This window comes from Notechis scutatus, chromosome 2 (genome assembly GCF_049901735.1).
Source record: "Notechis scutatus isolate UNSWTSFEM ecotype Mainland chromosome 2, rNotScu1.2, whole genome shotgun sequence".
In the NCBI taxonomy this organism is placed as follows: Eukaryota; Metazoa; Chordata; class Lepidosauria; order Squamata; family Elapidae; genus Notechis; species Notechis scutatus.
The window spans coordinates 46,383,567-46,398,545 of record NC_142010.1 but is presented as its reverse complement, the minus strand read 5'-3'; the positions used below and the strand labels follow the sequence as shown (position 1 = coordinate 46,398,545).

The following is a 14,979-nucleotide window of genomic DNA, read 5'->3' as shown; positions in this document are numbered from 1 at the left end:
AAGTGATTACCTAGTATCCTCAAATAGAGTTGAATAAGAACAGAGACAGCATTGAAGGCTGCAGCACCCCAATAATAAGGGCCAGGGGTGGAATCTTTCCTACCCAATCACTACCAACTGGAATTGAGCTGGAAAAAGGAGATGGACCAGCACAACACTATACTAAAGGCAGCAGAGCAATCAAATTGGGCAAGGATGAGTATATAACCTTCTTCCTGCCTTTGCCAGAGATCATGTGACCAGTGCTTTTTTTCATCTCTTTCCTGTGTCTGAATATCTATCAGAAGGCATCCAGATAATACGCTTCATCCGAGGTCCTCTGAAGCTGCTGCCCAACCACTTTCTCAATGATCTTCCCCAAATAGAGGAGGTTAGGTAGTGGATGAAAATTGTCCAGTATAGGTAGTTTTGTTTAACAACATGGTCACTTAAGAACTGTTCGAAGTCTCAATGGACTCATAAAAAGGTACTTTCAACCCATCCTCAAAGTTATGATCACTCATTTCCTCCACCTCCAATGGTCACATAAGTGCATTTTAGGCACTTGGCAGCTGACTGACATTAGCCCTTGTTGCACAGTCTCATGGTCATGTGACCACAATTTGTAACTTTTGCTATTCTCCAACAGAAAGCAGCAAAAGAAACACCCATTGGATATTGTAGATTCATTTAATGACCACATGATCTGTTTAACAATTGTAAATATGGTTGTAAAATCGAGTGAGGCCATATGACCTGTTTAACAACCATAATTACCACCAAAATTCCAGGCTCAATTTTGGTTATAAGTCAAGGACTGCCTGTATTATGAGGTCTTGAGAAGGGGGTAAAGCAAGGCCTCTTTAAAGGAATGAACCCCTTAGGGGAAAATTGACCATTGCTGGAACCCACTGACAAGAGTGCCCTGCAGGCTGCTTTAACAAGCCAAGAGGGATATGGATCTAAAGAGGGTGGATGTGACTGAGTTCACATCCAAAAGATCTGTCCCTGTTTTGCTAGAATTGTTTTCTTAATCCTTCTGCCAGTTCAATATAATTTTTGCAAAAGCAAAACCAGAAAGTATTTTAACCAACAATTTCAGAAATCCCAAAACTATGGATTGCAATGTTATTGTTAATGATGAAACAAAGGAATATTGTGGTCTTTATTTTCCTTATCTTTATCCTCTTGAACAGATCAGCCAGTCTTCTGGATTCAGGGATGCTTGTAAATATTCAGCAGCCTTTAATACGGGATGATGGTACAGTGCTACTTGCTACAGATCCCAAGGTAGCCTTCCTTAAATTTAATTGCACAACTCATGTTTTCCTGCTTTTCCTTATTGCTATCTTATTGTACATGAAGAATTTATATATTAATAAATCATTTCTGCCGAGAAATATATTTGATATTCAGATCCTTGACTGATGTCATTTGGGATTAGAATTTCCATAGCTAAGCAATGTGGTCATAAAGCTTGACCACATTGTGTAGCAATGGCAATCTCTGCTATCCTGGTTGTTGTTAACCAAATCTCATGGCGATTAAGAGAGGCAACTTCCTGCTGGCTTCCCACAACCAACTCAGTGGGGAAGCCAGCAGGTAGTTTCAAGTCCCAAGTAGCTAGTTAGCAGCCCAGAGGCAGGCAGCAAGGCTTGGAAGGTTTATGAGAGGGCGAGGGAGGTATGGCAAGACTTGGGGAGAGTGCATAGAGATGTGTGAGGCTGCAAGGTGAAATTGCATACAGGTGCAGTGCAGGTCTGGAGAGGGTGTACACAGATGTATAAGTGGCTGGTAGAACATAAGGGTAGAGGGACTGGAAGATTTAGACCAGTGAATTGCACTGGTCCTGTTGGCTTCTCCACTGAATTTCTGGGTACATTGACAGGGAAAGTTGCCAACAATGACCGCATGATCATGGAGTGCTGCAACTGGTCATTAGTATGACTTGTTTGCCAAGATTGTAGTTATGTGGGTGCAGGGGTACTGGGACAGTGAGAACTCTGAGGACACTGGCCACTAAACAAAACAGTCATAAGTTGAGCACTATTTGTTCAGACAATAGAATAGACTAGTCCTGAAAAATAGGTCTGGCTTTATAAACCTCCTGATATGTATTATATTATTTGGTTGATATTAATTACATTTCCTAGGCCTTTCATTATAATTTTATTCTCTTCTTTTTAATTTCTTTTGTATCTGTATTAGGAAACAGGCACAGATTATATTTAAAGAAACTCAATCATTTAATGCAGTGTTACTTTTTTTTTTTAGGCTGAAACAAGCCAAGGTGCTTTGGGAACATTAGCAAATGTTGTAACATCACTTGCCAGCCTTAACGAATCTCTTAATAATGGAGATACTTCAGAAATTCCACAAGAAGACCAATCTGCAAGTGAGATTACTAGGTGTGTGCTTCATATTAGAAACTTTTCTAATTGGTCTCTCTGACTATAAAAGTATTTTTTAATTGATGAAACTAAAATAATTAATAATAAATATTGCCCTGTATTTGAAATTCATTCTCATGTTAAACTTAAGAATCAAGCTAACTAATATTTCTTAGCGAAGTTGAATATTGAAAAGTAGTTAAGAAAAACAGTACAAAAACGAAGTGTTGATTGTATGCTATGTAAAAAACAATTTGCCTTCTGGAATTATAATTTCACTTCTTTTTAAATCATCGGCAGCTGATTTTGGTATCCTTGTGCAAAATGTATCTGAATTTATGCTACACATAAGTGTACTTATAGTATTGCAATGTCAAAGAATCCTGTTCACATTTGAATCTATTTCATGTCATTATTTTGCACTCCCTTTTCATTTATCCCCATCAAATAATCATTAAAGTATTTTTATGTGCTTGAAAACCCTGGCAATTTTCCTAAAGCTGCAAATAAATTCCTGTTTGGGGGTTGATGTTATTGATTGATGGACAAGATTTCAGTAGTTTTATGTTATTTCTCACTGATAAATGTAATATAAAAAGCATGTATGATATATATGTATGATATATTACTTTTATTTGCAGGGCATTTGATACTTTGGCTAAAGCACTTAACACTACAGATGGTGCCACAGCACAGAATCTAGCCGATGGGATGGATCCTGCGGGTGGTGGAAATATTCATGTCATTAGTAGGGATCAGTCCACTCCGATTATTGAAGTTGAAGGACCTCTCCTTACAGATACTCATGTGACATTTAAGGTCTGGCCTTGGGTTGGTTTATCATTAACTACTTCCTTGTAAAAATGAGTTCTCACAATGTATTAAATCAAATCACATTACATTCTTAACTTACTGGCTGAAAGCGATCAGTGTTTGCTTATTAAAAGGATAAAATACTACTACCAAATGCTACCATTCTGTAATTTTTTTGAAAAAAATGTTCTCTCTGTATAGGTACTGCATTTTAAACTTTTCTGATGTTGAACCATTATATTTAATTACAGGTGGTATTTGACTTACAACCACAATTAAACCCCAAAGTTCTTTTGCTAAGCGAGACATTTGTTAAGTGAATTTTGCCCCATTTTACAACTTTTCTTGCCACAATTGTTAAATGAATCCCTGCAATTGTTAAGTTAGTAGCACAGTTGTTAAATGAATCTGGCTTCCCCATTGACTTTGCTTGTCAGAAGGTCAAAAAAGGTGATCAATGATCTGGGACACTGCAACCGTCATAAAAATGAGTCAATTGCCAAGTGTCTGAATTTTGGTCATAAGAAATGGGGTTACTGCAATGGTCATAAGTGTGAAAACGGTTTAGGTCCGTTGGGACCGACCAGGGGCGAAGATCTCAGCTGTAATTTCAGAGCCCCGAAATTACAGCTGTAGCGCGGCGACGTGGCTCCGCCTTCCCCCGTTATTTAAATTTTTTAATAATACATGGTAAGGGTTTTTTCAACTACCATTAGAGTGAAAAACATTTTTTTTAATTATCAAAAATATTGATAAAACTATGTGAATGTTTAAAGAGATGTTCATTCAGTATAAAAGAATGTGGGTTTTTTTTAGTCTATATTGATTAATACATCAGTGTTTTTTTTAAAAAAATTATTTGTAATAAACTTTGTGTTGTTCTCTTGCAGTTAACCATGCCTAGCCCAATGCCAGAGTATCTGAATGTGCATTACATATGTGAGTCTGCATCACGATTACTTTTTCTTTCCATGCATTGGGCCAGATCCATTCCTGCTTTTCAGGCACTAGGGTAAGAATGTGCTGTCTTTCTCCATTGATAAATAGACATTGAATGGAATCCACAATATTTAATGATTCTCAAAAATAAAAGTATTCCATTTGCTGTATTAAATGCTGTACCCCAAAATGTCCACTGCTAAGCAAGGCAGTTGTTAAGTGAGTTGTGCCCATTTTATAATGTTTTTGCCAGTTGTTAAGTGAATCATGTAGTCAATAAGTGAATCGGGCTTCCCCCATTGACTTTGCTTGTCAAAAGCTCCCTAGGAAGGTTGCAAATGACAATCCCAGGACCCCGGGACTTTGCAAACATCATAAATACATGCCAGTTGCTAAGCATCTGAAGTTTTATCACATAACTGTGGAGATGCTACAAGCTTCATAAGTGTGAGAATCGGTCATAAATCACTTTTTTCAGTGCCATTATAACTTCAAACAAAAGGTTGTGAGTTGAGGACTACCTGTATTGAAGCTGCATTGTCAAGCTTCACATTTTTAGTTGTACAACATATGAAAGCTAGTTGGTAGAATGATTTGTATTGGACTGAACAACTAAAGTCCTGTATTGGTAATTTAGGGAAAACATGCTATGATGAATATAATGAGTTAGACTAGATCATTTTTTTGCAAATTTTCATTTGGCTTTCAATAAAACACAAAGGAGAACAATTAAACTCAAGTCAAAAAAAGAACAAGAATATACAAAAATTAAACATAAATTACCCATCAAATAGTTTTTCAAAGCAAAAATTAAATTATATGGAAGTCAATTAATATTATAAAATATTACATAAATCTAGGTGTGCAATTTGAATGATTAAGAAGGATAATTGCAGAAATTAGACCCAAAAACAAAGTGCAGGATGTCAATTGCCAAACTGTATCGTTTGATGATATAAAAACTATAAGAAGTAATTCAGTCTGAAAACCTTTTAGCTTCATTCGTAACATTCCCTTCCGAGATCTTTTCTGATAGTATTTCGTTTCTTAAACTTTTCAGAAGAAATAGCATGCTTATCCTACTTAAAATATGTATATATCGGTCCACATTCCAATTTTAAATTATTAATAAACACCATTGTGTTCATAACTGCATATACTTGTACGTACTACCGTATGAATGTATTTTGACTTGTAGATAGTGATCCCAAATTGTATAGCATATCTTGAACATGTTAGGACTAAAACTGGGTTTTGATGATGCTGGCCAAACTGTGCCAAAAATATTTTGTTTATGATCAGGGAATATTGTAAATACATATGAAAAAGTAAGAATTTGTATTTTGGTGTTCGTGGCCTGTTATACTTCACTAAATGGTGATAGTGGAAAAACTAGGGATTAGTTTGGAGAAAATAATGTGTGATGTAAACTAATATGAACAGGGGGGAATTATATAAGAAGCACAGCTAGGTGAGCAGTACATAGACAGACATTTGCTCTTCAACATTTCATTCAGGAATATGTGAATGAGAAAGATTGTATTTATTTCAGAGAAAACTTTATACAATAAAGTGTGTATTTTTGTATGCAGACAATATATTGGGTTTTTTCTATTTTTCTGTTCTTTTGGAAGGAGAGATATAATATGTATCTATTTGTATACTTGAGTATTTTTGTGTATGAGAATGATTTATATGTGGCAATATCATGACATATTGGTAGCGATGTATAAATTAGGACCAGTTTATAAAGAGAACATGTACCTTAATTTGCAGGCAAGCAGTTCATTCAAATCAGAAGTTATTCGTCTAATGTTTGGTGAGGCTAATCCTCAGAATGTGGCTACTGCTTCACATACTCATAAATGCACACACTGTTATGTACCATAAAAATATTTTTAATAGGAAGGGGGAATATCCAGGATAGATTTCAGCTATCAAGTTGAGAGTCCCAAGGTGATTAGATAGGGAAGCTGAACATTGCACATTTCAGGTAATACATAAGATGTGATCTATACATGTCCAACATTTTGTGATAATTCATAGTGGTTGTTCATATAGCAAAATGTTGAAATGCAAAAAATAAGGTTTATCTGCTGGTTGCTTAGTCAGAACAAAATACCATTTTTTATTCTAAGTAACCAGCAGATAAACCTGATGTTTTGCATTTTAATATTGGAGAAGTTGTGTTTAAAATTTTATTAATCTGAACAAAAATAATAAATTTTGTTCAGAATTTGGATTAAGCTATCTAACTGTACAGGTAGTTCTTGACTTGCAACCACGTTTGGGATTGGGATTTTGGTCACTGATATGGTTGTTAAGCAAATCATCACATGACCAGTATTTTGATCGTTTTTGCTGTAAAGCAATAAGCAATAAGTGAATTCTGTGGTCATTAAGTGAAACATGCAGGTCATTAAATAAATCCAACTTCCTTTGTTGACATTGTTTGTTGGAAACCGGCTCCCCAAACCTGGGAAGGTTGCAAATTGCAATCACTTGACCCTGGGAATGGGTGCAACAGTTGTAACTTTTGAGGACAAGTTGTACATTTTTTTTCAGTACCATCATAACTTCAATCCGCCATTAAATCAATGATTGTACATTAAGAATTTCATGTAATTGCTATAACTTAGACAATGTCTTATATGATAGAGTTTTCTCTTTTTTTATTGTTTCTTGTTTTGTCCATAGTTGTAATAAAGTCTATGTATTAAAAAGATATACAATAGTTTGGGTATTGTGCATTGTATTTTGAATAGATTAAAGGTAGGCAATCCATGAGCTAATAGAAGAGAATATATATAGCTCAGAGATGAACTATTGAGTCCTTGGTACTCTTTGAGCTTGCTACCTGACTAATATCTTCAGTGCTAAAAAGGAATGGAATTTGCACTCAGTTTCTATATGCCATTGTCAATGGGTAGGAGTATTGTTTTCTTCTTGGTAATTACTTGATTATTGTTTACTGCTTGGTTGTTTGTCTGGTGTTAATTGTAATGTTAATTCCTTATTTGAATCTTGATTGCTAGAGAGGAGGTGTTCTGGGGGAGTTTGTTTCCTTTTTAGCTTTTTTTTATTGTTTCCTAGGAAGCTTGGTATTCATACAAGTCTGCTATCAACAGGCCCATAGAGATAAACAACATTTGCACATCATTCAAAAGAGACTATAGGAACCTCCAATTCAGACAAACAACCAAGCAGTAAACAACAACCTAATCAAGAAACTACCAAGGAGAAAACAACACCCCCACCTACACTGACAGGGCAAGCTACAGTATATAAGCCGAGAGCAAACCCCACTCCCTTCTAGCAGTAAAGATGTTACACATCTGCAACCAAACAACCAAGGTCAGAGAGCAGAAACGATTCCATAGTCTAGCATCTAATTTGAGACAACCCTTAAAATTGGTTCAAATCTATGGCTTCGTTTTTTATTTTCCCCTACTGTGTTATCTCATTCATTGAGAAAATATCAAAAACAGGCCAGAAATAAAATAGTGAAACTAGGTATTTCTCCTCAATTTTGGCTTTGGCCTCATTCAGTCCTGCCCATCATGCAATCCTCAATAGATTAACGTCAGGGAACTTAACAGGAGCTCTTAACAGGAGAAAGAAAAATATATATTGTCTATCCCTGGCAAATATTATGAATTGACCCAACTAATGCTGATAAGAATCATTACACGATTGGTTTACCAATCTTTGGGGCCTACAATGCATTCAGACTGAAAACAGTCTAGGAAATATGGTAGGAAGAAAGAATTAAGTTCAGTTAGCTTTATTGAGCAAGCAGGAATAGGGTCTTACTCTTTGTCCCTTTGTATCTATGGGAACATTTTGCTGCCACTTAAAGCTAAAGCCCTGAATATTTAATATTCTATTGTTTTAGAGTAATGCAGTAGTATTTTAGATAATATTCTTTTCATTCGATAATATAGATTTATGAAGTATATTTTGTAAACTAATGACATGTTTAACAAATATCCCAGATGTTTAGTATTACATTGTATTGAATCTTTTAAAAGTTGTCAGTCTTGGTTTAGATTGTTGTTTTTTATTAATTGTTTTCAATGTTGTATAGCCCTTATCTCTTAATTATCTTTTGCATTTTGATATTTTTTTGCATTTTGATATTTTGCTTTTTTTGTAATGTTCTTATAATAAAAAATGGACTAGTTGAAAGTTCACCATTATAAATAACATTTGAATTTGATTTGGACCTCGTGTCTGTTGGCAACTGTGTCACACAGTGATCTTTTCAGTGCCAAATATCAGAAAACATATGTTTCAATTCCCATAACATTCCAAATTTATTATATTTTTGCAATCTTATCCCTGAGATTTTTATACAAAAAATTTATCCTGAGTCTTACCATTTGTTTTATAACTCGTAGGCAAGATTGTAATACAAGCCTTGTGCGTGCCTGTTGGAATGAGCTCTTTACTCTAGGCCTAGCCCAGTGTGCACAGGTGATGAGCTTGTCAACTATCTTGGCAGCAATTGTCAACCATTTGCAGAACAGCATACAGGAAGGTATGTATTATTTTAAAGATTAATTGTTATAAATTCAAATATAATTGTATGTATCACTCGTACATAAACATTTTCTGTGTTGATGGGGCAATAGTGGTGTCTACTTTTAATTTTACCCCTAATGTTGCATTTCCTCCTTTGAGTATACATATATTGAGATCAGTTGTCTTCAAAGGACTGTTCCCATTCTTGGCAGAGGAATGGGCAATCATATTCCATTAGAATATGATAAAAGAAAAATTTACTAAAATGTATGTCTTCCAGTGATTCTGGGCAGCGTATAATAAACAAAGAAATTGCCATGAAATCAGTAAAGCAAGTGCGACAGACCAAATGGCCTGAAGCAAAGTCTGTCTCTCCCTCCCCCCCTCTCTCACACACACATACACACACACCTGGATGAAGAGGCAGATTTTCACCCATCTTCTCAACAAGAACAAAGTGCCATCTGCCTATTGGGAGATTCATTGGAAATAGAGGATCTGGGGTACAATAGTTGTACAACAATAGAAACAGGAATTTGCCCGATATTCCTTATTTTAGTTTCGTCTCATATCTGGGATTAAGATATTACATATTTTTTCATGACTAATAAAAATCCTGCATGCTAAAACTGTAATGCTATATTACTATTTAATTGCAATGTATCTTTTTTTTCTTTTATAAAAATATATGGTGGGGTCTATTTCTGGCTAATGTACTTTGTTGTTTTAGGTTTAGAAGAATAAAAATAGCAGTTAATTTGATTTAATTTGTTAAATCCTTTCAAACTTAATTATAATAGACAGGTTCCGCCCCCCCAGCCAGGCCCTCAAAAACAACACTACTGATGTAGTTCCTCTGGTCAAGGAAAGAGGCAGGATATTCAGATGCCATGGAGAGGTAGGTGCCCTACGTTTGATTAAATGTAGGGCTCTTAAGATTTTCCATCATCCAAAGCTGAAGAGTATTCTAAACAGATTTGTATATGGAAACAAAAGGTAGTAGAACTATTATCCTTATTGAAAATAGATAGAAGCTGTTTGATCTAATTGTGGTGCAGTTAGTTTTATTTTAATGATAGCTTTTTATCAGCAGGAGTACATACAATAATTAAAATAGTAGTTCTCTTGCGTTTAGTAGAAATTAAAGTCTGATAAAATAAGCAGTGTTATTATTACTACTTCCTAATTAAGAGAAATGAATGTTTTACATCCTGCTGTTTGCAGAATACTTAATTTGTAAACAATAGGGGTTTCTAAAATACAGTGGCTGAAAAGACATGCAGAATAATAAGGCATAGTAAAATATTTTAAACATAAATTTAGAGAGTAGTTTTTTCAGTCCCAGAAGCTAGATGCATGCCAGATAGGCCCACTGCCACAAATGTTCTATCTCTTTCTCCCTTATTGATGTGCACCATCATGTATCACAGAATCAAAGAAGATAGGAAAAGACTTAATCTTCATCTTTCCTCCCAGCAATATTCCTAGAGGTTTTTATTTCTATTTTGCTTTGCAATATAGAGCCATTGATTATTTTCCACTTTACTATCAGCCAGTTTGGGGGAGAAATAGGATTTTCAGAGATTCTATGAAAATGTTAAAATACATTAGAAGACAGGATTAGTCACATAGGACATATGAAAATGCAAATATCACAGAAAGAAGACCAGGAGAAAAACATTTCATAGTGAGACCTTTTTATAAATCTATAGCATTTCAGTATTAATCTGTCTTATAATAGAGAAACATCAAAGCTCTTAAATTTATAGAAGTTAAGTTTTACTACTCAAATCATTTTTAAAAAGAAAGGGCAATTCTCAGCAATGGTGTGAAGTACACACACACACACACACAAGAATAAGTCTGTTTTATGGATGGAAAGATCAAAGTTAGAAGAATTAAAGCCTTCCTGAGTAATTCTTGTTCACTTTTCCCTTACTATGAATGTTGTTTGAATATAATTCCTATGCCAGTTCAAGAAGACAGATATTCAAGAAGACTTTGTTCAAGAAGACATTGTTATTGTCAAATCGGCCTTTTTTTGAGTCATTGTCTCTTAGGTAAGAGACATAACAACTTGCTTCTTGCTTTATAGAAACTTAATTTTTCACTAAGTTGCCTCAATGATTTCAGTACCATTCTGCATGTTTTCTGCACAAGCACGCACTGCCAATCTGCAGTGCTTCAGAAAAAAAATTAGTACTGTTACATTATATTCACACACAATAAAAGGTCAGCATAGAAAATGTTCCAAATTCCTTGTATAATCTTTGCTAATTTGGACTGAAACACTTTTACTAATGTCTTTTTAGAGAACATTTAGAGAAGGATGCTTTGGCAAGTGTTCCAACTTTATTACTTACTAAAATATTGATGAGCTTGCCCTTCAAGGCATAGTTTGAATTAATATAGCAGATTTATTGATTCTTGTTTTTAGACAACAATTTCTTGTCTTCTCTAGTCCCTTGTCACTGAAATTGAAAAACTGGTTCGACCCATAAAGAATATATAGGATCAGCTGTGCCTATCTTAATCAGTCAAATCCAGATGTTTGAAAGTGTAGTATGAGTCCTATGTCTCTAAGGGCAATGAAATTATTTCAGCAGCACTCTGCTTTCCACAAAAGAGGTTAATTCTTTCTTCCCTACTCAATTCTTCTCTGATTAAAAATATGGTAATTCCAACTTCTATTTGATCATTATTAGACACTGTATGTTTCTCTATAGCCTTTGGTTTACTTTGTTTTATTTCTATACCATGTCCTTTCTTTTTCCCTTATCTACTGCTTGATTTTTTTCTTCATTGTCTGCATTTTTAACAAAAGGGTAAGTCTCTGCTTCTGCTTTATTCACTGCAATTGAGCATTATAAAAATATGTACTTCAAACTACGGAGAAGAAGGAGGTTGTTAAGCTGCTAATTCCATTTGAAAAAGCAAGGTTTTTTCTTTCCATGAAGGAAATGTAATATGTGAAACAGCTATCTAAATGATTATATCCTGAAGAAGGGTTTATTTTTGGTTGATTTTCTAAACCTTCTTTTAAGAGAACATATAATGTTTACTTCTAGATAAACTTTCCGGAGATCGAATAAAACAAGTGATGGAGCACATCTGGAAACTCCAGGAGTTTTGTAACAGTATGGCTAAACTTGATATTGATGGATATGAATATGCTTATCTTAAAGCGATAGTCCTCTTTAGTCCTGGTAAGCATTTAACAATTATTTTATTTCAGTGTGTGTCTTTAATGCTGTTTAGATGCTTTAATACTCTGACACTAGCTAAAACAGTAAATAAATTGGCAACACATTTTCTAATACATTTAATTTGGGATTAAAATATTTATTTTGACCTTTTAACTATTCATTTCAATGAGACTTACTACTTAACTACTAAAATATGATACTTAAATTTGATATATTAGTGAAATACTTTCTTAAGAGTCATATGTCAAGTGTTTCCTTTTATTTTTCTTTAAATGATTTGGCAAGCAGATTCTGTGGATAGAGCAAAATATGGAAGACTGGTGAATAATATTTCCCAACTATAGTCCCAAACAGAATGTCATAATAAAGAGAATTGTAGTAGATGACCAAGATGAACTTGAGGGAGGAGTCAAATGCATCATCAGTCTGGAGTCCCTTCACACCCACAAGAGACCTGGCTGCCAATTTCCTATCATTGATATTGATGGATTCATGAAGAAAGCTTAAGTTTGCAATAAACCCTTATATACGTTTGAACTGCCTGAGTTTCCTGATTTCTGCACTTGACATGGATATAATTTTTAGGTTTCAACATTTATCTTTTCCTGTGCTAGAGAACATCTGGAAGTTATATTAGTTGGCCCCATTATTGATTTCAGCCTATCTGGGATTTAAAGACACTATTTGTAAGACGATTTAGGTTTTGCCTGTCAAAGAACAGTCATCTTAACAAGTGGTCCAAAGTGGCTTATTCTTTGTCTTAACTTTTTTAAACAAAACAATCACCCCCAAATAGTGGGAACAGCAAAAGTCTACTACTGAAGAACTACTTTCCAATAAGCAATGAGAAATTCAAAGGTAAATAATTATTAAAACAGATAAGTCTCAAAAAACACAAAATGTTCTTTGTAAATCTGGTTTAAGGTATAGATTATCTCGATGAGTTATACATGATTTGTATTGTAGAACCACAAACCAGCATTTAAATGTTTCTATACATTCTTAAATAGATTCAAATACTTTCTTAATAAGTTGTAATTGAGCTACTGTATACTGTAATAGATAATTACACTAAAAAAATATTTGAGGAATGATAATATATGGTCAATAACAGTGGATCCTGAAGGATTGGAATGATCTTACCAAATGTTGTGCATGATAATTGGCTTATATTTATGACCAGCTGCAGTATACTGTGGCCCTGTGATCATAATTTCTGATTTGTATATTTTTTGCATAGACCATATGTGCTAGAAAGCTAGAAAACAAAACAGAATTGTTAGTAGATGATGGTATACATTATCTTTGGAAATTTTGGAATAAAGCGTTTTTTAAAAAATATTACTGTATTTTTCAGTAAAAGTAAACAAATGATGAAATAATGTATTTAATTTTAATAGATCACCCTGGTCTTACAAGTTCCAGCCAAATCGAAAAATTCCAGGAGAAAGCTCAAATGGAGCTGCAAGACTATATTCAAAAAACTTATCCAGAAGATACTTACAGGTATTATAATATTATATGGTGGTTTGTTTAATTCTAAAGGTTTTATTTACTTGATTTAGTTTGTAAGGTTTTGTTTACTTGCTTTCACATGATCTTTGTTTTCAGTTCCTAGATAATTTTTGAAATAGACTTCCATTGGATTGAACTATAAATAATATATTTACTTTTAGTCAGAAAACAATGACAGGACAAAGTGCTTAATGATATATACTTGAGTTATTGAACAAACTTTACTGTTCAGAAGTGAGTTCCATTAAATTAAATAGAAATAATTTCAAGATAGATAGATAGATAGATAGATAGATAGATAGATAGATAGATTGAACGAACATACTTGAGTTGGGACCTGTCTGTCAGTTTAACTTCAGGATGTTACATTTACAGATACTACTTGCTTTCCTCCATAGTAGAAAAGGTAAAAATAGTTCTCAGTTTATGACCATCCTTTTAATGACAGTTTAGTTATGATAGCCTTAGAAAAAATGTTTTACAATCTGTACTTGCACTTACAACTGTTGCAACAGCCCTGCAGTTATATGATCACTATTCAGGCGCATGATAATTGGCTTATATTTATGACCAGCTGCAGTATACTGTGGTCCTCTGATCATAATTTACTACCTTTTTTGTCAATTTCTAGCAAAATACCCACATTGGGGAATCTGGATTTAACCACAATAATTTACTTAACTATCATAAAAATTGTTGTGAAATCATATCCATCTCAACTTACCACCACAACAACCTATGATGGAAATTCTGGTCCCAATTGTGGTCACAAGTTGAGGACTTTTTGTACATAGTTAATCAACTTAATATATTTTTCCTTTTAGTGTTGAAGAGAGGGTCCTACGATGCATTAAGTCATCCTTTAAGAATAAGGTAGTTCAGTCTGATGTGACCAGAATGTACATTAAATTTCAGGGTGAGCCTTTTTTTTTTATCCCAATGCCGGACAGTCCTGGTGTAGTGGTTAAGGCATCAGACTAAAAACTGGGAGATTGAGTACTAGTTCTGCTCTAGGCACAAAGCCAGCTGGGTGACCTTCGGCCACTTTCTCTTAGCCCCAGGAAGAAGGCAATGGCAAACTGTTTTGGAAAAACCTTGCCATAATATAACAGAATTAGAAAAATAATTGCAGTGGCAAATGAATTTCAGCAATAAATCAATGTTTACTTACCTAAACAGGAGTGGTGTGGTGGCCTAGAAGAGGCTGTGAGTTCAATCTAGTTAGCGGCAGATATTTCTCTGGACACGAAGAGAAAGTATCTGCTGCAAATTCCATGTAGGCATCAGGAAGGCCATCTGGCCAGTAATCTTTCAGCTCCTTTCATTCGCCTCAACTCCACCATGATGCAAGGGATTACAGGGTCATTAAAAGAAAAAAAAGTTACTTGCCTAAACAGTTAAATAGAACGACCCATGGTAAAAAGTAATGGAAATACAGCCTCATGACTGGAGGATACTGCAATGGCCACAGGGGTCTGAACATGGTAAAAAATTTCAATTCCACAAGAATAATGAGTCCTGTATGTTTTTTATGCATTATTTAAGTTAGTAGATTTTAGATACCTTGATTCAGAAATTGTGACAGTACAATATACCATTTGGACTAACTCAAA

General features: G+C 34.4%; 1 protein-coding gene across 8 annotated transcripts in view; it reads left to right on the top strand.

Annotated features, from left to right (window-relative positions):
- The window catches only part of NR2C2 (nuclear receptor subfamily 2 group C member 2), a 55,001-nt gene that overhangs the window by 37,463 nt on the left and 2,559 nt on the right, over positions 1-14,979 (top strand). For all 8 annotated transcript variants that reach the window (XM_026678431.2, XM_026678441.2, XM_087954655.1 and 5 more), the window contains 7 exons: positions 1,176-1,269; positions 2,254-2,387; positions 3,011-3,188; positions 4,073-4,194; positions 8,522-8,661; positions 11,714-11,851; positions 13,252-13,357. In XM_026678431.2, coding sequence (XP_026534216.1) covers positions 1,176-1,269; positions 2,254-2,387; positions 3,011-3,188; positions 4,073-4,194; positions 8,522-8,661; positions 11,714-11,851; positions 13,252-13,357 — 912 coding nt within the window. The remainder of the gene's footprint in view (positions 1-1,175; positions 1,270-2,253; positions 2,388-3,010; positions 3,189-4,072; positions 4,195-8,521; positions 8,662-11,713; positions 11,852-13,251; positions 13,358-14,979) is intronic.